The sequence below is a fragment of the Manis javanica genome, chromosome 3, assembly GCF_040802235.1.
Source record: "Manis javanica isolate MJ-LG chromosome 3, MJ_LKY, whole genome shotgun sequence".
Classification (NCBI taxonomy): domain Eukaryota; kingdom Metazoa; phylum Chordata; class Mammalia; order Pholidota; family Manidae; genus Manis; species Manis javanica.
The window spans coordinates 123757121-123779092 of record NC_133158.1 but is presented as its reverse complement, the minus strand read 5'-3'; the positions used below and the strand labels follow the sequence as shown (position 1 = coordinate 123779092).

The 21972-nt window shown below is 39.9% G+C and overlaps 1 protein-coding gene across 3 annotated transcripts in view; it reads right to left on the bottom strand.

The window, feature by feature from the left end:
- Positions 1–1260: 1260 nt before the first annotated feature.
- MCCC1 (methylcrotonyl-CoA carboxylase subunit 1) overlaps positions 1261–21972 on the bottom strand; it is a 62589-nt gene continuing 41877 nt past the window's right edge. Inside the window, exons 12-20 of one of the 3 annotated variants that reach the window (XR_012129345.1) lie at positions 20487–20596; positions 18838–19054; positions 17284–17370; positions 7955–8004; positions 4904–5041; positions 3552–3659; positions 2795–3086; positions 2417–2488; positions 1597–1614 (exon numbers count right to left, since the gene is read on the bottom strand). Coding sequence is in view for 1 of the 3 variants with exons in the window: in XM_017665814.3 (XP_017521303.2) it covers positions 1486–1614; positions 2417–2488; positions 3552–3659; positions 4904–5041; positions 7955–8004; positions 17284–17370; positions 18838–19054; positions 20487–20596 (911 nt within the window). In the remaining 2 variants the exon portion in view is untranslated. Of the gene's footprint in view, positions 1615–2416; positions 3087–3551; positions 3660–4903; positions 5042–7954; positions 8005–17283; positions 17371–18837; positions 19055–20486; positions 20597–21972 lie in introns of all 3 variants that reach the window. The other 2 variants (XR_005057293.2, XM_017665814.3) reach the window with 2 other exon arrangements.

The window sequence follows — 21972 nt, the reverse complement described above, 5'->3', positions numbered from 1 at the left end:
CCTGCCATTCCATGTCAGTTACAATCTGACCGCAACCCATGACACTGCTCCTCTTATAGCCCACCCAAACACCCCCCACTCCAGTCGGGCTGATCTGCCTTGGATATAGAACACACTGCGCTCATTTTCAACAGGGAAGCCCTGCTCCTTCTTTTCTATACAACTCCCACCCCTCCTATACTGCCCCTGGATTCTCCTTCATGAACCCTGCCCTCATCACACCTGCCCACAGCTCTCATCCCAACCCCTTAAACACCTATTTCCTGCACCAGTCATCTCACATCAGTCTTCACCCCACCCATATCTTAGGATACTGTGTTTCATGTTGCCTTGTTGGAAAAATGGACATTCTAACTAGGCTGTGTAACCAAATTTCTTTGAGAACTCAGCATTTCCAATTTTAGTATTTGGTACCTTTCTCACTACTCTTTTGACAATGGAATTGCTTCTTTAGCAGCCAGGAAATAGACTAATTTTAGATTTGTTTTTCCACATAACCTTTGACATGATTGTGTCTTTATTTTTCCCAATTAAATCATAGGCATCTAGGTACAGAGACTATCATTTCTATTTCTTTGTATTCTCCACAACATTTAACATCTTAGGTGTGCAGCAAAAACTCAGTTCACACAAATATTTAACATGTCAGTGGATATGTGAAAATGCAGAGGGAGTCATGTCCCTTAGTAATAGTGACAGACAGAATCTAGACAAAAGTAAAGAAAACTGAGAGGTGTTTCTTCCCCTAATGAAAACATGTTTCTAGAAAAAAGGATTCAGCAGTCAGGCTTTCTAAACTTATCCATGCTTTCTGTGAAATTATTATTTTTTTAATTTACCCAAATTAAATATTAATAAATATTCTAGCATATAACCTAAACTTATATACTTATTTTTAAAACATACATGGACACACATAAGTATGTAAATATGTGTATTTGTGCAAGGTTAGAAAAAACAATAAAGGTAGAGGTGTTCTTGATAGTAATTTTTCAATCACAAAGACAGGGAACAAATACCACCCATGTCTCTAGACTGCCTTGTGAGTTACTCTTTGGTGAAAACGAAACTTTGACTTTAGCTCTATGGCATCTGTCTCTACAATATGTTACTGCCATTTTCATTATGACTGTGACTGGGAAATAATTCATTTAATTTCACAACCTTTTCTCCTCCAGTTCTCTTTTGATCAAATTGCTGCCCGCTTTCTTAAAAGACACTATATTGTATAAATCTGAAGTAGAAACAAAGCACATAAGCTTCCAATAAAAAAGTATAATTCAATTTTATTAGTATGAAATACTTTCAGATAATTTGTTGTATCTGTGATCCAAGTACATGAACATGAAAGTGTTTTAGCATAACAACACAATCATCATACAACTGCTGTTTATTTGACCCCGAGAAAAGCAAGGAGGCACTTTCTCTTTTTGTGAAGGACATTATCATAGGTTACTGCTTTACTGGACACATCTTTTATGGAGTTTATTCTGTCTCCCTTTTGTCAGATTCTTCCTCCTCAAACTTGACTAAAGGAGAGTGTCTGTTGGCCTGAGAACCTTCTTTGTAGAACACTTTCTTGATGGTGCCACTCTTTGGAGCCTTAATGGTAAGCTGCAGAGACACAAGTCACGACAAACCATGGCTGCAGTACTGATGAGGACTGAGCATATTCCATGTCAAGGAAGATGCAAAGTGAAAAATAAAGCCAACTGTCCTGACGTTTCGTCGTCTCTCAGTGTCCCCCAGCACTTTCCCTACCACAGCACACAGAGACACTGGTAACACTTTGACAGTGTGCCTAGGGATTGAGAGGTGTCCCCACCTTGACACACCTGTAACACAGTCAAGGTCACCAGTCGGGAAGCTCTTGTCTAGCTGGTAATTCTCAGTTCAAGCTTTGCAGTAGACTTTCACCTGGAAGCTTTTAAAAACTGATCCTTGGGCCATACCCTGGGAAAGCCCAACTCAGCCAGAATGGGGAAGTCATTTTTAAAAGCTCCTTAGGTAATGGTAATATCTGGCCAGGGCTGAGAACTCCTGGCTTACAATTTCCAACCATCTAAAAACCAAAACAGCTCACTTAATTTGACTGAGGTTTTCACTTCGATATTAATGTCTGGCATCCTAAGTCTGGCGTGAGAAAATACCAACAGATAATGTTCAGCCAGGTTACTGCCTGAATCTAAGCTACTGATAATTTCATTGATTTCAGAGTTAGAAATGACAGGTGTGATTGCACAAAATTAAAATGGAATGCATTTGAGAGAAGAACAATTTGGTTTTATTTCCTGCAGTTAGTGCTTCATCAATCCCTGGCTGTTAATATTTAAAATGATATTAACTTACAAAATAAGGCAAAAGAACAATTAGGTCTAATAGCTTCCACAGTTACTTGGCAACTGAACTCTCTCACCTCCATTTTCATAGCGTTCATAACCATTAGAGAATCTCCAGCTTTTACTTTGTCTCCAGCTTTCACAAACACCTAGAGATTCAGAGAGACAGGTTAATATTTAGAAACACAGAGGTCCTTCATGGTCTGGAGTTGGTCTGTGAACATACAGAGCGGAGGTCTGAGTGTACGTGGTTGTCTTGTCTGCCCAAGACAGGCGTCCTGATGCACACTGGAGAATGACAGGTTGGCCCGGCACTGCTGTCAGTGAGGGGCGCTGCTTAGCTTTCAATCCCCACAGCCCAAACCATCTAGTTTTCCTCGAATCAGGTAAATACACTTTTTGTATCTTGAGATCCTTTTCTCTTTTTCCTTCAAAAATATACAGACAAGACATACCACCCATAGGAAAGACTCATCTCCTTAAATGTCTCCACCACAGGCATCATGGAGGGGCTTCCCTGGTTTCCCTTTGTAGGTAAAGATAGTGATCCACATCTTCATGGCCCTGGGCAGTAGGTGCACAGACAATCTTCATGTGAAAGAATTAAACTTATTGACAACCTCAGAAAAATATCTGTTTTTCTCTTTACATGTACAAATGAATCCATAACCTCATCCGGTGTCACTGTCTTCTTGGTTAACATGATTATCAAGGAGTTTGGGAATCATCACACAGTGCAGTCAGGTTCTAAAGTCAATGGTGCAGGCCAGAAGTGTGAAAAAGGAAAAACATCTCTGAAAACCCCACATACCACCCAATCCTCGGTGATTTTTAATAGTACAGTTATGTATATCAGAGAAAATGTTACTTAATGACAAATTGTTTGCTGTTAAACTTCACATTAAAAAACAGCCCTTTTGGATAACACTTGGTGAATGCTCCATTTTAATCATAAAAAGACAATTCAGGTATTTGTACTTTGATGGAAATTTCCACTTTCAAAACAACAGTCCTTATCATAAATTAAGTAAATGAGTATTTTCATTGAAGACTATAATACAGTACTTGAACCTACAGGATTCTCTGTTTTCTTGAAATGGATGCATTTTTATGAACAACATTTAGAGAAGGGAAAAGGACATGTATGACAAAATTCAACAGACATTTACTGGGTCTTACTGGACATCATTCTCTGTAAGTTTAAGTGATTACCTTTTCAATGGTTCCAGTCATTGGAGCTAAGGCACCCCCCTGAGTTCCTTCAGAGCTCACTAAAGACAAGTATTTGGGGACTGGAATGTCAACCTGAATACTTCCTTCCTAGAAACAAAAAACAAAGTGAAATCAGGATCTTATTATTCTACTTTTATTTATATACCTGAAGTAATGATTGTTTTCAAGTTATTTGTAAAATATTAGTCATCTTTAATATCAGGGTTCTAATCTTGCTTTTTGTGGCCTTGAGTTTCTCATTATAAAGGAGTAATGGTCTCATGCTTCACAGGGTATTACGGGAATTAATGTATGTAACTGTTGATAAAAGATAGCCACTGTCTCAAATCCATTTTTAGTAGCATCCTCACTATTAAGTGCTTAGTCTAAGCCAGAAACAGTTCTTAATAGTTACACATATATATGTGTCATTAATCATCTTAACCTTAATGAGGCAGGTACTGTTATTATTTCTGTTTATAAATGGAGGACCTGAAGCCCGGAGTTTAACTTGCCCAAGTTCACACAGCTGCTCAGTGTTACGGCCAGGATTTGAACCAAAGCAGTTCATATTCCAGAACTAATGCTCGCTACCACTCACTCTATAGCCTCTACCATCATGTTGTTACAGTATCTCGATATATAGCACACAGCCTGGTAAAGTGGAGTTATCTTTGATTCCATACACATTACTGTTATTACTTCAACACTGAAGGCATCTCATCACAAGGGACTGATCTGTACAGTGGGTCACACATGTGACAAGACTCTGAAGCAGCCACAGTGCATCTGATAATCCACTCTCTTTTTTAGGGTCAGGCAGAACAATAAGGGCTCCCGGGCAGTGGGCTCCTAACCAAAAGCAAAGCACTGGGTTAGGAAACAAGCTCCTAACCAAGCCCACGCCCAGCCTGCCCACCCGTCACTGGCTGCCAGGACACCACCACCACCACCCACCCTCCCACTGCCCACCTTCCCCACAAGGAACATCTGGTCCATAGCTCCTCTCTCAGTGGCCACCTCCTCCCAAACCCCAGGATCCCAAGTGCTAGGAGGACGATGGCTGGGAAAGTATCCAGGCATCAAGTCCACTGAGGAGGGAGCTATTCTCTGACAAGAAGCATGTAAGGACATGTTTCAGAATTAAAGGAAGAAAGAGGCTTGTGTCTAGAAATGAGAATCTGTCAACGAAAGAACTGGAGAAGGCAGAGATGGGCAAAGAAAAAGAATGGAGAGGGAAACAGAACAGTCACAGTAGGAATCAAAGGATGGGATCCCTTCTAGTGGAATGCCTCTGGGCAAGCCATTTTCTCCTAAACCCCAACAGTGTTACTATAAAGAAAAGACATTACCATGGAAAATAGGTAAATAGTGTTTTCCAGGATAATTAGCTTAGTTTTACTAGCAACTCCATTAACAGAACATTTCAGGTAAGAACAGTTTCCCTCATTATAAACATCACCAAGGACTTGGAAAGCTTTATCATCAATCTGAAAAAACAGAAAAATAAGATCCTTAAAATAAATGAACAATCCTACAAAATTAAAATCAGAATCGATTCTTTACTATTAATAGTTTCAAAAGGTAATGGTAAAATTTTTTTAAAAAGGGGAACTTCCCCCCTAAGATTCATAAACAAAATACTGTAGATAGAAAGAGCAGTAAGAAAATAAAAATAAAAGTTAGATAACATATCTATAGATAACATAACCATAATGCTATGGATAAAGGTTCATTTAAGAATAACAATAAAAGTGTGAAATAGAAATACCAACAAATTAAGCAAAATTGTTAAAACTTGGTTGAGTATATTACATGTTAGTATTCATTGCTGAGTACCCAAGTCAAATTTAGTTTTACTGTGCCAAAGTCAGTAATAAGAAAATCTAGAACCATATAGTTAGATGGTATTTCCTTTATCTCACTAACATGTTTCAGTTATAATCTAAGAAGATATAGCTGAAGATTGACCATAATTTTCTCATTCAAAACAGTGCCACAGGAGACAGGTTTCACACTTAATCTTTCAAGGAAGCTAACAAAAGGGTATGAAACCTTTCTGTTTTAAAGAATATTTTCTCACATACACACTCAAGAAAAAATTTCCCTCTCACACAGGAAATCCATTTGAATTCTATTTTTCATTTCAATTCCCATGATGTTATAGTGTCGAAGTCCTGTGGCTACTCTTTCCAAATATATTATGTAGGCTAAGGTAAAATAAAACACACTGCACTATTTATGCACTGGTTCTCACCTATCCTAAGTTAAATATGAAATTTTACTGTGCTTTGTAACATACTAAAACAGTCATTTGAATGTTTGTGGAATTCTCAGGACATAAAGATTAGAATGAGAAGTTTTGTTTAAAGATTTACAAAGCATTCTATATTTGTGAATGTAGTTCCATGAGCAGATTAAAACAAATCCACAGTTTACTTTACCACGGGGGAAGAAAGTGTCCCCAGATCAAAGGTTCCAATATGAATTACATCTCTCATATACTAAAATAGGTAGACTTCCCATAGTTTTTTTGGATTTCAGAGAAAGAAAACCAATGTGTCTCATTGTGTTGGGAGAGCTAAAGCTGATCACCAATAAGTCCAGTTGCAAGGTTTGAAGTCTCTTGACTCTTATGAAAAATGATTTATGCTATTCTCTGAATTTGTACCTTACTATAGGAATTTGTTTGAGTTCTCACACTGCTTTTTAATTCCTTTAGCATTTCATTTTGCAAGGGTAATAGAATTCTTTTCATTGAGGGCTATCATAAAAATTTTGACTAGAGATTCTAAAGGTATGACCTGCAGATCCCTTGGGGTTTCAAAGACCCTTTCAGGGGGGTCCTCAAAGTCAAACTATTTCATAATAATACTAGTGTTATTTGCTTTTTAACCCTCATTCTCTCACATGTATGCAGTGGAAATGCCTAGAGACTGCAGAATTGTGATAATGTTATGGCTCTGACAGCTAATGGAAGGTGTACTTGTGTAATCTTCAAGTTTAAAACTTTTCTCAGTTTATCCTACAACTCAACAGCCAAAAAATAGCATCCTGATTTAAAAAATAGGCAAAGGACTTAAATAATTTCTCCAAAGAAGATATAGAAATGGCCAGTTAGCATATGACAAAATGTTCAACATCATTAGTCATTATGGAAATGTAAACCAAAACCACAATGAGGAACCACTCGTTATCCATTAGAATGGCTATTATAAGAAACAAAATAAAACAAAACAAACACCAGAAAATAAACTACTAACAAGAATGTGGAGAAATCAGAACCCTATCCAGTGTTGGTAGGAATGTAAAATTGTGAAGCCACTGTGGAAAACAGTATGGTGCTTCCTCAAAAAATTAAAAATAGAACTACCACATGATCTAGCAATTCTACTTGTGGATATAAACCCAAAAGAACTGAAAACTGGGTTTTGAAGAGATATTTGTATATCACATAAATAGAAACATTATTTACAACAGTCAAAGGTGGGAGTAACCCAGTGTCCATTAGCAGACAAAGTGTAATATATTAAGGCAGTGGAATATTAGTCAGCTTTGTAAAGGAAGGAACTGTGGCTACATACTGTAACATGGAAGAACCTTAAAGACATTATGCTAAGTGAAACAGCTCACAAAAGGGCAGAGATGCTGAATAAGTTCACTTATGTGAGGCAGCTAGAGTAGTCAAATTCAGAGACAGAAAGCAGAATGGTGGCTGCCAGGGTGGGAGGGAAGAGAGGAGGGGTATTACTGGGTTTTGTTTTTGTCTTTTGCCTCCCCCCACTGTTACTGTTTGATGGGCAGGCACAGAGTTTTAGTTTTGCAAGAGAAAAATTCTGTGGTTGGATGGTGGTGATGGATGCACAACAATGTGAATGTATTTAATGCCACTGAACTGTACACATACAAATGGCTATAATGGAAAATTTTATGTATGTTTTTAAAAATATACATTGAGAAAATAATTAAAAAAATGTTTTCAGTTCAGCTTTCTAAATGGCAAATATTAATAGATGTAACTAACAGAAACAAAAGCTCTTTGGCAGTTTGAATACTTTTTTTGCAGTATACAGGGATCTTGAAACCAAAAAGATTAAGAGCTGCTGCTTTAGATGTAAATACATGCACACACTTCAGGGGTTTGTCACATATCTGATTCAAGGCTATTATGTTTTACCAAATTTTTATTCTTAAGGGAACCACAGCCGAACTGAGTAGGCAATCAGAAACTGTAAAGGGGGTAATTTCCCCGCATTGGTCTGAAATAAAAAGCACAGGACATTCTCCTAACTATAGTCATAATAGTTAATGGGTAAGAGAAAGCAGAGTGAAAAAAGATGTGACTCAGTAGGAGAGAGGTGAGGTTTTGCTCTGAACTGTACAACAAAAGCCGTGAGGCTTACCTGCATGCTGTATGACCCATCACGGTTATACGTTACAGCTATAGCTACATCTTTATGGAAAGGGAGAAAAATTGAAGAAAAATTAGAAGACATACATTTATTCAATAACTGCAAATCTAAAAATTTCACTTTCAGCTGACAACTAGCTTTTAGGATAGCAACATCTTTTAACTTGCTGACCAAAAAAATCCATCAGGCAAATGTCAATGAAGGTGAACTTCAAACTTTCCTTTTTTAAAAAGTGGAGTTTTAGCTTTTTTAATGTTGAGGTTATTTTAGATCTCTTTCCCTCAACAAGAAAGGCTGCAGTGTTGTAGAAAATACAATGAATCAAGAGAAGTTCTGGTTTAAGATCCAAATCTGCCATCTGTAATCTTGACTAAGTAATTTAAAATCTCTGAGTCTTGTTTTTTGGATACATTCTGACCCATCAAATGGGTATGAGAATATAAAAATGATTAAATAAATGGGAAAGTGTTTCATAAACTGTAACAGACTACACAAATATAATATACAACATATTATTTTGTGAATACAGAATTGGTTAAAGACTATCCTAGGAGACAGAAATCAAAAGTTTTGTGGGGTAGAGAGTGCAGACCAAAATCCTTTCATCAGCTCCTGACACTTCACGCACCATTTTGGTGCTGACAGCTCAAATCTGTTTCCAGCCCTGACCTTCTTTTTCCAGAACTCTGATTAGTCATTCCCAGCTGGATGTTCTATTTGCACCTTAAAATGAATGTGATGGGTCCAACAAATCTCCTCCCCGCCCTCCTTTCCCTTCTGACCTATGAGCTCACGACTGGCACCATTATTCTCCTTTCATCCAGATTTAAAACCTGTCCTCTTTGCCTTCTCCTTTGCTTTTCACTACAAAGCGGCCAAATTCGACCCCCAGAATACCTGTGCAATGCACTTCTTCCTTTCCATTCCAACTGCTCTCCCCTGACTCAGGCCTATGGCCTCAGGTGCAGCTGACCCAGAGGAGGTCGTCCCTGGACTTCCTGCTTCCAGTCCCAATCCTCCCCGCTGAGGCTTCCTAGTATGTTCCCACCGCCTTCAAACTACGTGGCCTGCTCTGGAAGGCACCAAACTCTCAATCTTAAGTCGCGTCCTTCTACACAGCCCTATGTTCCGATCAAACAGGAAAATGCACCAACAAACATGGTCCGTATGTGCCTCCAACCCCTAGCACACGTCTCTTTGCGCATGCTCCTCCCTCTCCACGCAGCGGGCGCCCGGCCGCTCCAACTGAAAACCCAGCTTTCATGCACATCGTGGCCCCTCGCTGTCCCTGGAAAGAGTCGGTCTAGGTGGAATGAATTTTCTCTCCTCTGAATATTTGGACTTCTGCATATAAAACACCATGATGATTCTGCCCTCATACAGTTTTATGACAGTGATTTTCCTCTTTATCAGTTTTTAAAAATTGCAAAAATAAATATGTTCACAAAAGTCAAATACCGAAGTACATAAAGAAGTTAAGTCCTCTCCATTGCCCAGATGTAACTATTAAACATTTTTAACGTGCGAATCCTTTCAGACCTTTTAAAAAATGAACATTTAAGCTTATATTTTTCTCTTATAAAAATAGGATATTGTTATTGTTCTTAACCAACTTTTCAAATTAATATATGGCATAGATATCTACTTTTTTCTTTTAACAGTAACAAGGCAATAGTTTAATAATGATGATGATGGTACAGCTAATGTTTGACTGCTTAATATGGCATATAATGACCTAATGCTTTCTGTGTTGTCTCATTTAATATCCACAATACACCAAGGATGTAATTACCACTACAATGGCTGATAACACTCTATGCAGAGAGAGAATGTGCGACTCGCCCCAGGGTCACTGACAGGAGGTGAGCCAGAATTCAAACCCATACAGTCTGACTGGAGGGCCTGCATTATTAACAAACACTGCACCATCCATCTTCCCAACATACACACTTCTCCTCTGCCAAATGGTAAATTCCTTAAGGGAAAAAAGGAGGGACAAAGACATCTTTTTTCTCTACTTCACATTACTCAGAATATCTGTTTTTTCAAAAACTTTGTACTAAACATATGGATGAATGAAATTTCACCCATATCTTGTCAATATCTTTAACCCTTCTTAAGAGAAAATACTTCCATTTATACCAGATTGGTTTTTTTTCAATTCATAAAACATGAAAATTTACTTAACTGATGTGAATGCCATAGAATCATAGTAAAGATATTGCCAGGAAAACTCTTAATTCTTTTATATATTATAGGGAAACTTGAACTTGTTCCTCCCTCTCCCAGATATTTTGTCCCCTACAAGAAAACCTTAAACACCTTCACATATATTTAATAAGGTATAGAAGTTAAGTGTTGGTACAGTGTTAGGTAAGCACATACACCCTGGAGTGTGGGTATAAATTCTCACTCTACCAATTCCTTTTGGTATGACCTTAAGAAAAATATTAATCTAAGCTTTGGGTCCCCATTTATAAAGCTGATTCTAATAATAACAGTGGTTTCATTGGCCTGTTCTGAAAATGCAAATCAAAAAATCCATGGAAAGTGCTTAACATAGTATCTTAAACGTAAACAAATACTCCATAAATCTTAGCTATTATGATTATTGCTGAGGGCAGGGCTCCGTGAGAGATGACTACTGGGAACAAAGTAAGGAGATTTTTCAAGCCTGGGATATTTAAAATACTTGGTCTTCTCACTGAGGACACTAAGAATTGGTTCTACTCTAGATTCCTAAGTGCTTCAGGTCCTTAGACTTCCTGCTTAGAGCACTCTTTTCTTCAACCATGGTCACTGCTGATTAGCATTAATTAGAGACTCACCATAACACTTCTGAAAGCTGTTATATTCAGACCTGGATTACTGTTGAAAAATATTACTAAAGGGATATAGTGTATAGCAATCATGTTGGCTTTTGATGATATATTTATTTTTTAATTAAAAAAAAATTCCAAGAAATGCAGAATAATTCAAAATACTGTTCAGGGCCTTAGTGAAGATCCATGCCAAATAACACATAGCTCATATAATCACATCTGTGATTACTGCTGCTGATAACTTGTATTCAGTGTAAAGGAGTCTAGAGTAAGATACTCCTAGGGTTTGGAGGTTGTTTTTCAGGATGAAATGAATAAACACACCAGCCTAAAATGGATAGGGTGAGGGTGGAGCCAAGATGGCGGCATGAGTAGAGCAGCAGCAATCTCCTCCCAAAACCACATATATTTTTGAAAATTCAACAAAGACAACTCTTCCTAAAAGAGAGACCAGAAGACACAGGACAACATCCAGACCACATCCACACCTGCGAGAACCCAGTGCCTCGCGAAGGGGCAGCCCGAGGCAGGCCACGCCCACAGCAACAGCGGAGATAAACTCCATATCGGCCGGGCAAGAATCAGAAGCCCTGTCTGCGCGCAGCTGCCCAGCAAAAGCCACTAGAGGTCGCTGTTCTCCCAGGAGAGGAAGGCCACAAACCAACAAGAAGGGAAGTTCTTCCAGCCGTTACTCGTGCCAGCTCTGCAAATTATCTCTATCGCCATGAAAAGGCAAAATTTCAGTCAGACCAAGATAACAGAGACACCATAGAAGGAGACAGACCTAACCAGTCTTCCTGAAAGAGAATTCAAAATAAAAATAAACATGCTGATGGAGATGCAGAGAAATATACAAGAGCCATGTTGTTGCAAATGGTAGGATTTGTTTTCTTCTTATGGCTGAACAATATTCCATTGTGTATATGTACCACATCTTCCTTATCCATTCATCTATAATTGGACACTTAGGTTGCTTCCATTTCTTGGCTATTGTAAATAGTGCTGCGATAAACAAAGGGGTGCATCTGTCTTTTTCAAACTGGGCTCTTGCATTCTCAGGGTAAATTCCTAGGAGTGGAATTCCAGGGTCAAATGGTATTTCTATTTTTAGTATTTGAGGAACTTCCATACTGCTTTCCACAACAGTTGAACAAGTTTACATTCCCACCATCAGTGTAGGAGGGTTCCGCTTTCTCCATATCCTAGCCAACATTTGTTGTTTGTCTTTTGGATGTTGGCCATCCTAATTGGTGTGAGGTGATATCTCACTGTGGATTTTACTTGCATTTCTCTGATGATGAGCGATGTGGAGCACCTTTTCATGTGCCTGTTGGCCATCTGAATTTCTTCTTTAGAGAAGTGTCTGTACAGATCTTCTGCCCATTTTTTAATTGGATTATTTGCTTTTTGTTTGTTGAGGTGCATGAGCTCTTTATATAATTTGGATGTCAACCCCTGATTGGATATGTCATTTATGAATATATTATCCCATACTGTAGGATGCCTTTTTGTTTTGTTGATGGTGTCCTTTGCTGTACAGAAGTTTTTCATCTTGATATAGTCCCACTTGTGCATTTTTGTTTTTGTTTCCCTTTCCCAGGGAGATATGTTCATGATAAAGTTGCTCATGTTTATGTCCAAGAGATTTTTGCCTATGTTTTTTTCTATGAGTTTTATGGTTTCATGACTTACATTCAGATCTTTGATCCATTTCGAATTTACTTTTGTGTATGGGGTTAGACAGTAATCCAGTTTCATTCTCTTACATGTAGCTGTCTGGTTTTGCCATCACCTGCTGTTGAAGAGACTGTCATTTCTCCACTGTATGTTCATGGCTCCTTTACCATATATTAATTGACCATATATCATATGTTTGGGTTAATGTCTGGAGCCTCTATTCTGTTCCACTGGTCTGTGGCTCTGTTTTTGTGCCAGTACCAAATTGTCTTGATTACTGTGGCTTTGTAGTAGAGCTTGAATTTGGAGAGTGAGATCCCCCCACATTATTCTTCCATCTCAGGATTGTTTTGGCTATTCAGGGTCTTTGGTGGTTCCATATGAATTTTAGAACTATTTGTTCCAGTTCGTTGAAGAATGCTGTTGGTATTTTGATAGGGATTGCATTGAATCTGTACATTACTTTAGGCAGGATGACCATTTTAACAATATTAATTCTTCCTAGCCTAGGGCATGGGATGAGTTTCCATTTGTTAGTGTCCTCTTTAATTTCTCTTAAGAGTGTCTTGTAGTTTTCAGGGAGCATGTTTATAATTTTTATTTTGAACTCTGTTTCAAGAAGATTGGTGAGTTCAGTTTCATTTGGCCCTTTTTCTGGGGTTTGTGAGATTTTAGTCTGAACCATGTTTTTTTTTTTTTGAGAGGGCATCTCTCATATTTATTGATCAAAAGGTTGTTAACAACAATAAAATTCTGCATGGGGGGGTCAATGCTCAATGCACAGTCATTGATCCATTTCAAGCCTAGTTCTCTTCAGTTTCCAATCTTCTGAAGCATAACGAACAAGTTCTTACATGGTGAATGAATTCTTACATAGTGAATAAGTTCTTACATGGTGAACAGTACAAGGGCATTCATCACAGAAACTTTCGGTTTTCATCATGCATTATGAACTATAAACAATCAGGCCAAATATGAATATTTGTTTGATTTTTATACTTGATTTATATGTGGATCCCACATTTCTCCCTTTATTATTATTTTTATTTTTAATAAACTGCTGAAGTGGTAGGTAGATGCAAGATAAAGGTAGAAAACATAGTTTAGTATTGTAAGAGAGCAAATGTAGATGATCAAGTGTATGCCTGTAGACTATGTGCTAATCCGAGCTAGACAAGGGCAATAAAACATCCATGGATGCAGAAGCTTTCTCTCAACACAGGGGGGGGTGAGGTTCTAAGCTTCACCACTGTTGTTCCCCAATTTCTCACCTGATGGCCCCCCTGCGACTGTGCCTGTCTTAGGTTGTTCCTCCCTTGAGGAATCTTACCCGTCTCTGGCTAACCAGTCATCTTCCAGGGCCATACAGGGAAATGTAAAGTTGGTAAGTGAGAGAGAAGCCATATTGTTTGAAAAGGTTAGCTTTTTACTTCTTTGCAGATTTATGCCCTGTGGCTTCTATGCCCAGCACTTGTCTCGAGGTATCTTTACCACCTGGAGAAATTATGATACTTGGTAAATTCGATATGAGGCATGAATTCTATTTAAGGGTTGTAATTAGGAAGGAAGAAGAAAAGCTATAGAGGTAGCATATGGAAGAAAACATGGGAGGATTGATTATTTCTTTGACATATCTTCTTGTAGAGTACCTTAAGCATGTATAGGTTTTAAACTACGAACTAACTGGCGCACACATATTAACATAATAGGAATTCGGTGACATAAACAAAGCAAATCTATAATTACCAGCCATCTCCAGTGAAGCCAAGAAAACCATTTAGGCACCCTAGGGATTTGTGAAAATTAGTCTATGATATGATGGATATTGTCCAACTGTACTTGAACAGTCTGAGAGAAGTCAGACAAATTAAAGCAACCCATTCCTGGGATCTGTTCACATCCCATATGTTCTTTTAACCGCAGATAGTCTATAGTCGTAAGATTTTGGAGTGCTACAACTTGCACCCCTCCCAACTCCTGATTGAGTTCCAACAGTATAGATCCGGTCAAATTCGTTGTCTCACTGTATGCACATGCCAGCCTAGACATCTCCCTCCTCATTCCAATGGCAAGTCCAGGAAACAGTGGGGTGGACACAGCCACAACCACAGCATCGCCCGGATTCCTGTGGAGGCTTTTTGATGATCATCCCCCGGCACCAGTCCTCCAGAGAGTGCTGATGCCGGAAGCTCCTCCTCATATCGTATCTTAGTTCATTTTCTGGGTAGCCAAGCTAGGCCTTGATCTTCTGCATAGAAACAAACAGACCCTTTGCCCACACTTTGACATGCCCTCTATACCACTGTGTAGAACTCATTGGATGAACCATGTTCTTTTGGCGTTTTTTATTTCTGTGTGGTGCTCACTAGTGCCCAGAAGCTCCAGTCTCTGGAGCTGCTCAGTCTCCTAGAGTGAGGTTGAGGGTCACAGGGGGGCAGAGCTGGTGCCTGGGGGGAGGAAAGATCTGTTTCCTGATTTCTGTCTGTAGTGCCTGTCTTCTGTGTCAGAGCCAGTGGGCCAAGCACACAGGTGCAAGCCTCTGTGCCTTTTCTCTCTAGCTGTTGTACGCAGGGCCTCCCTGTGGCTGGCTTGACGCTAGCACAGTGACTGCCAGTTTTGTGTACCATTGCCAGCAGGCTAAAAGGAGGGCACAGCAGGCTGAGTGTCACAGTGGGGGGCCTCGGAGCTGAGTAGGCAGCCAGGGGAATGGAGCATCTGAAGCTCCTCAAAGTTCCCAGCCTTCTGGGCAGAGCGCACCCAGACAACCTTGTCCAGCCCTCCCCTCCCCTGCACAGCAAGCTCCATGCAAATCCCACCCCTTCGTCAGCCCTCTTGCTGCTAGGAAACCTCTCAGACCTCCTGCCTTCCCCTTGTCCCAGAGCAGCCGGGTGTGGATCCCCTCCTCCACAAATGGCCGGAATCTCAGTCTCTCAAGCACTCCGCCTGTCCGAACTCCCCAACCTCCAGAGCACCACACAATCTAGATTTCTGCTCACAAAGCAGATCTCCAGGGCTGGGTGTTCAGCAGTCCCAGGCTTCTACCCCCTTCCGGCTCCGTTTCTCTTCTGCCCATCGGTGAGCTGGGCTGGGGGAAGGGTTTGGGTCCTACCGGATTAAGGCTTTTCTACGTTACCCTGTTTTGTCAGGTCTGCTCTGTTCATGCGGTCTGTATGCAGTCTGGTTCAGCCTTCTTCCTTGTTGCTGTTTTGGGATTAGTTGTATTAATCAACTATATTTTTATACTATTTTTGGTTTTGGGAGGAGTTCTCCATCTGATCTCTCACGATGCCATCTTGAATTTCCCCTCTTTCTTTTTTTTTATTGTTATTATTGATATACACTCTTATGAAAGTTTCACAGGAAAAGACAATGTGGTTGCTACATTCACCCATATTATCATGTCCTTTCCATTGCAGTCACTGCCCATCAGTATAGTAAGATGCCACAGAGTTACTATTTGCCTTCTCTGTGCTACACTGTCTTCTCTATAATCCCCCCCACACCATTGTACTAATCATAATACCCTCAATCCTCTTCTACCTCCCTCCCCACCCGCCCTTCCCCACCCCTCCCCTTTGGTAATCACTAGTCCCTTTTTGGAGTCTGTGAGTATGTTGTTGCTTTGTTCCTTCAGTTTGCAAACTTTCTTTCCATGTCCTCAATGAACTTAAGATAATGACCAGAGTCCCAGGATGACATAATACCTACAGAGCTGTAACCCAATAAATTTCTGTGAAGAAAGAAAGAATTTGGTACTGAGTGCATGTCTACACATAGTTTGAGGTAAAGAAGACCCTCCTTTGTCCAGGAAGGGGGGTGCTGTGGCGAGCTGTCAGGATTCTATTCCACCGGGCAGGCACAGTTTTACAACGGAGTTACCATAGTTCAATGGCACCTTGCATTCAAGGTTATCCAGCCCTCCCAGCTTGGACTCTGCACCCATCTGACTTCCCATGCTAACTGTCCTAAGCAAAAGGGATATAGCCGCCAGCTATTAGAGGATTCTGGTCCTTGTAAGGACGCTGCTCTAGCCATAAATTTATAAACTGCCTTCTGGCTTAGGTGTCAGCCTCTCCTGACTTCAGTTACAATAAATCAGTCCCCACCCTGAGCCCACTCAAATTAGTTTATAATCAAAAATAACTTTTCCACTGGAAAAGTGCCAGAGTAGGAAGTCAAGTTCAGAAAGGCTGGGTAACAAGCTTGGGCTGTTCCACTTACTAGTCTTGAGTAAGTTACTTCACCTTCCATGCCTCAGTTTCATCAGCCTTATGTGGGCACAAGAGTGACTCCCCCTCATTCAGTGGTGGTGAAGATAAAGATTACCCGTGATAAGGCACTAAATAAATTTTAGTTTCTTAGTAACCCACTTCCCTCAGAAACACTGCCTCAGCAGTGGGTAATCCTCCCTCTGAGTAATTCTGGATCTTGTTTTTCTTATTAAAAAGTAATACATTCTCACTGAAGAAGAAGAGCAAAGCAAAGAGTGTACGAAGGAGTGGAAAAGACCACTTCAAACCCCATCATCCAGTGGTAGTAGCATCCCTAACATCTTGGTATATTTCATTGCAGTCATTTTGCTAAGTATGTTTTATGACATATTTTTAGAATATTTACAAAATACAGAAGAAATATAAATACCATTAACTCTACCACCCAGAACCAAATAATTCTACTACTTTGGTATATTTGCTTCCAATGTTTAGGCTCAGGATGGCAAAAATATAATCGACTGATCATAACCAGACTGAATCCTTTTTTGCAGATAAATGTGATATATCTCTATGAAGCACACTTCTCTTCCAACAAAATATTACTTACTGTTTTGGCCATCCCTAAGAGTGATGTTTCTGGTGTTAGAGATATTCAGTCTTCTTCCACTGCTGGACGCAAAAGGAGAATACTGATCTAGAAAAAATTTAAAATTCAACATGTTTCTGAATAGCAAGCCTATAAATTTATCCCTTACAGAAGACAATATAAAACACAGGTCCTATACTGGCAGTTCAAGTGTGTTTTCTTTGTTCTTCTCATTGCTTTAAATTTAAATTAAGTATTTCATTTATTTCTCAGGAAATATCATTAAAAAAACTCAGCTTCTTTTGAAAATTAGAATATTTGCCTAAATTCATCCTCTGGTGCATAAACTGGACAGTGGCCCCCCTTTCTGGTAGGGCAGATGCATCCAGGTTACCAATCTCTATCACTCCCAATTTTCCTTTCACCCGGCCTCGTTTACTCTTATATGTTACTGGTCCAGCCATGGGCATCTCAGTATACATCCTCTGTCAGGCAATATCCAAGAGGAACAACATAGCTAAATTGAAGCAATTTGTTCTTAAGCTCATATCCCTGCCGGGTATAAATTTTATAAAAGAAGGTGAAAATAAGAGGACACTCCATTCTAAAAATGCTAATTTCAGGCTTAGGAATGCCATATGGGCACATTTAGATGCATTTTATTTAATGTAAAAGGACAGAGTGAGGATAGGGCACAGATCTCCTAAAGGTGTAGTCATGTATCTTAAGCTTTCAATATAACTTTTTTGAATGAATCTAGAAATTTAAAGATCCCAATAATAGGATCCTATAATAAAATAATAATACTAATAATGAAGAGATAAGTGGAATCTTTTTTTTCTGTTTGCTCTGAAGATTAGAGTTAGCCAAGCAAATACTAGGGAGCAAGCTTGGGAGAGCCCATATTTTGCTCAGTTTAGAAGGAAGAATTTTTTAAATGGAGAACTGACTGAAACAGCAGTAAGTTACTGAATTTTCATTATGAATTTCCAGTTTCCCGTGATGTTAGGAAGGGTCTGGGCAACAACTTAGTGGGATGTGGAAGCAGGAAAGCACAGGTGACCCAGCCTGAACCTCTCCCTCAGTCCTTCCTGTGTGCAGATTCTCTGAGACGGCCAAGTCCCCAGGTCTCTAGTTAGGCAGAAATCTGATCATAGATGGAAAAAGGGGAGGAAATAACTCAACATTAAATCATAGGTCACCCAAGGGAATCTGAGTCTTCAGCGCTGTCTTTATTTCCAGGGTCCACGAAGTTGCTCTAGGTACAGAGGGTACAACAATGGAGGCCACGAGGGAACAGAAGCTGGAGGGGATTGGCAAGAGATGAGGAAGAACTAGAGATCCATCTCTACATTGTTAGGTGATTATTTAAGTCACAGTCAATGGGTTAAACATGTTTATGGGGCCATCCATGATATGTAAAGAGCTCTATTTCATCATAAAACACACATTAGTAGAGGATGGTGTCAATCAGTGAGAGAAGCAAAGGGAGGCAAGAGTAGCAAACAGAAAAGCATGTTTAATGATTTTTCATAAAATCTAGACAGGTAGAGGAAAGAGAAGAGCATTCCTCACCTTGTGTCTGAAGTTTGAAGACATCGGTCATAGCCTTTTCCCTGAGGATGAGACCTAGAGCTGCTTGGCATAAAAACTCTTTGGCTGCAGCCCTCCGACTAGGCAAGAGTTCTCTGCGGTGCTGAGGGATGAAATCAGTGTGCACGTTCCCCGCTTCAAACTCTGGGTGGCCAGCCAGGCTGAGGAGGAAGTCAATGTTGGTGTGCAGCCCAACAATCTAGAAGAAAATAAGCCATGTTCCCAGGAAGTGGGGGCCACAGCATATTCAGAAAGATACTTCTGTGGCATCTCATCTTTCTACTAAGTATTTTCTACTATGAACAACTCTCAGAAAAAATAAAGGTGATAGGACAACTCTCAGGAAAAACAGAACAAAACCAAAAAATCCAGGTCAACAATCACTATGCATCTGGAATGAACACTTAAAACTAAATTTTACTATGAAAATGAAGTCAGGAAATGGTGTTATGGTAGGTGGGGTGGAGACATTTAATTGTCTCAGATTAGAAAAGTGATAAGTGTTAAGAAACTTAAATGAGATTTGTCTGCAAGATATGGAAGAATTGCTGCTCAGAACACTGCTGCAGGATGAGAGGAGGATTGCTGCACTGTGGAGGGGAGATGACTAAGTGACCTCAAAAGAGCTTCCTTCCAACACTAAAGTATCCAAATTTTACACACTGATATAAAATAAAACTGACTCAAATCCACCCAATAAATGGAATCAAGGGAAAAACCAGCCAGCTGAGCCTTGGGTTCATTCCTACATTCATTCACTCATTCATCCATTCATTCATTTATTTAATAGCCATTTACTAAGCACCTTTTAGGTGCCAGGCCCTGATCCAGGTACTGGGGGCACAGTGAGGAACAAAAGAGACAAGGTCCTTGCCCTCACAGAGCTTACATTCTAGAGAGAAATAACAAAACATGTCTATAAACAAGTATCTGATATAATGCCAGGTGAGATGAAGAAAACCAAGGCTGACTAAGGGGACAGAACACAGCAAAAGGTCCTATTTTAAATGGGGCAGTGGGGAAGGAGTCTTGAGGAGGTGAGCAGGGGATCTTGTGATCACATGGGGAAGAACATTCTGGAAGAAAGAACAGGAACACATCTCCATGCAGGGGTGTCTAAGAACTGGCAAGGAGGCCAGTGCGGTTGGAGACACAAGATTAGAGGTTTGATGAAATAATGACATGTAACAATTTGAGTATCATGAGTTAGCAATAAATCCTTCTATAAAGTTAAATATGGGACTTACAGCACCAAGGAAATTCACATGCTACAGAAAAGCAACAAAATCTACCAAATGGATGAAACTAAACATAATTACTATCTTTTGAAGAAAATAATATCAGATTGCAGGCCGCTGGCCTTACCTACAGGATGAATAGGAATTTCATATAGGGTTTCACAGATTGATCATTTTAATCTTTCAAACTGTCTCTTCTAGTTGAATCAGGAAGTCCTTAAACCCCATTCTGACCCACAGGCAATTCTCCCAAGTAAGGTTATTTTGCTTGTTGACATAAGGGTAACCCGTGCAAATAAGCTGAAGAGGACAAAGCCTGCCCAGCCACGACAGGCACACTCCGCTGGAGAGATGCAGAGCGGCAGGTCACTCGCAGGGTGCCAGGTCACTCACGTTGTACTGACGAAGGCTGTACCGCAGTTTCGTCAAGGCCGCCTGGCGATCGGCAGCCCATACGACCAGCTTGGCTATCATGGGGTCATAGTGCACTGAGACTTCATCTCCTGAAATTGAAAAACCATGGTAACCACTCAAAGTAAACCCTGAAGGGAGAGGACACAACAAACATGACATCCTGCTGGGGCCTTACACACATTTCACACCTAATCATCACAAGCTCTTACAAGATAGAGAAGTTACCATCATTCATGAGGAGCTGAGGTTCACAGGGGTTTAAAAATTTATCAAAAGCCTGAGGAGGTTGTGGCCACCCAAAAGCACCAAGACCTAAAATAGTGATTCAAGGGCACACAGGCTGGTTTTCCCACCCACCTTCTTCTGCACCTTCTTTTCCCTTCTCACTTTGGAAGACAGTGCAAACTGCTTCTCCCCTCTCACATCACAATCACCACCTTTTGCATTCCCTTCCTTCTACTCCCTCAATTTCCTCATTGGAAAAATAAGGATAATAATTCCTCTATCCTATAGGGTTGTTGGGAGGATTGACAACCAAGTGCCATACCTGGCAGAGCTGATCGACAAATAGCAGCTACAATTACTATGATAGAATCTCAGAGGACAAGAATCTGAGCCCTACACATCTCACTGGTTAGAAATAGTTCAAGTCATCAGGACATGGTGTTATAAATATTGTTCTAAAACCTTTTGTGATTTTGGCAGGTCATTTGAATCCTTTGAACCCCAGGGTCTTCATGAAGAAAATTAAGGGGGTGGATTCACTCCCTTAACCATCTATCCACTCACCAACTCACCCACCAACACACACTGAATACCTTCTTGGCCTAGGCTTGAGCAAGGTGCTGCAGGTGTAACATGGAAGACATAGTCCCTCCAGTAAGAATCTCATAATCTAATGATTATATAGAGTAAAAGATTGTAGACAAGGAGTACAAAACTAGCATGAGCTAATGCAACAAGGGCAATGTCTGAGGAATACACAAGGCACTCAGGGAACACCAAAGAGGATGGCTGCAGGAAGCTTCTTGGACTGGATCATCCTTTCAGTGCCAAGATATGAGTCTGGAAGTCCTTCTTAGAATTATATTTCTCTTATCCTTGAGCTCCTTTATTAAAGTACATTGCAAGCTTTTCTTGCCCCACAGATTCTTTATTTTCAACTACAAGTGCCCTCTTTTCTCTCTAAGATGTTCTATTAAGTTAATTTACTATTAAGTTAATTTGCTATTATTTATTGACTACCAGATCTTGCTGTGTTTTAGCCAGAGCTCTCTGCCAACTTATCATCAAGAAGTCCTAATTCCTCACTTTGGTTTTTAAGACCCTATGTGATTTCCTCTCAACCTCTATCTCCAGCCATATCAACATCTAGTCACTGTCCTGAACCCTCTTCTCTAGCCACATATATTCTTACAGTTCTCTGGATACACCTTTAGTTAAATTCTCTTTTCTTCACTTCTCT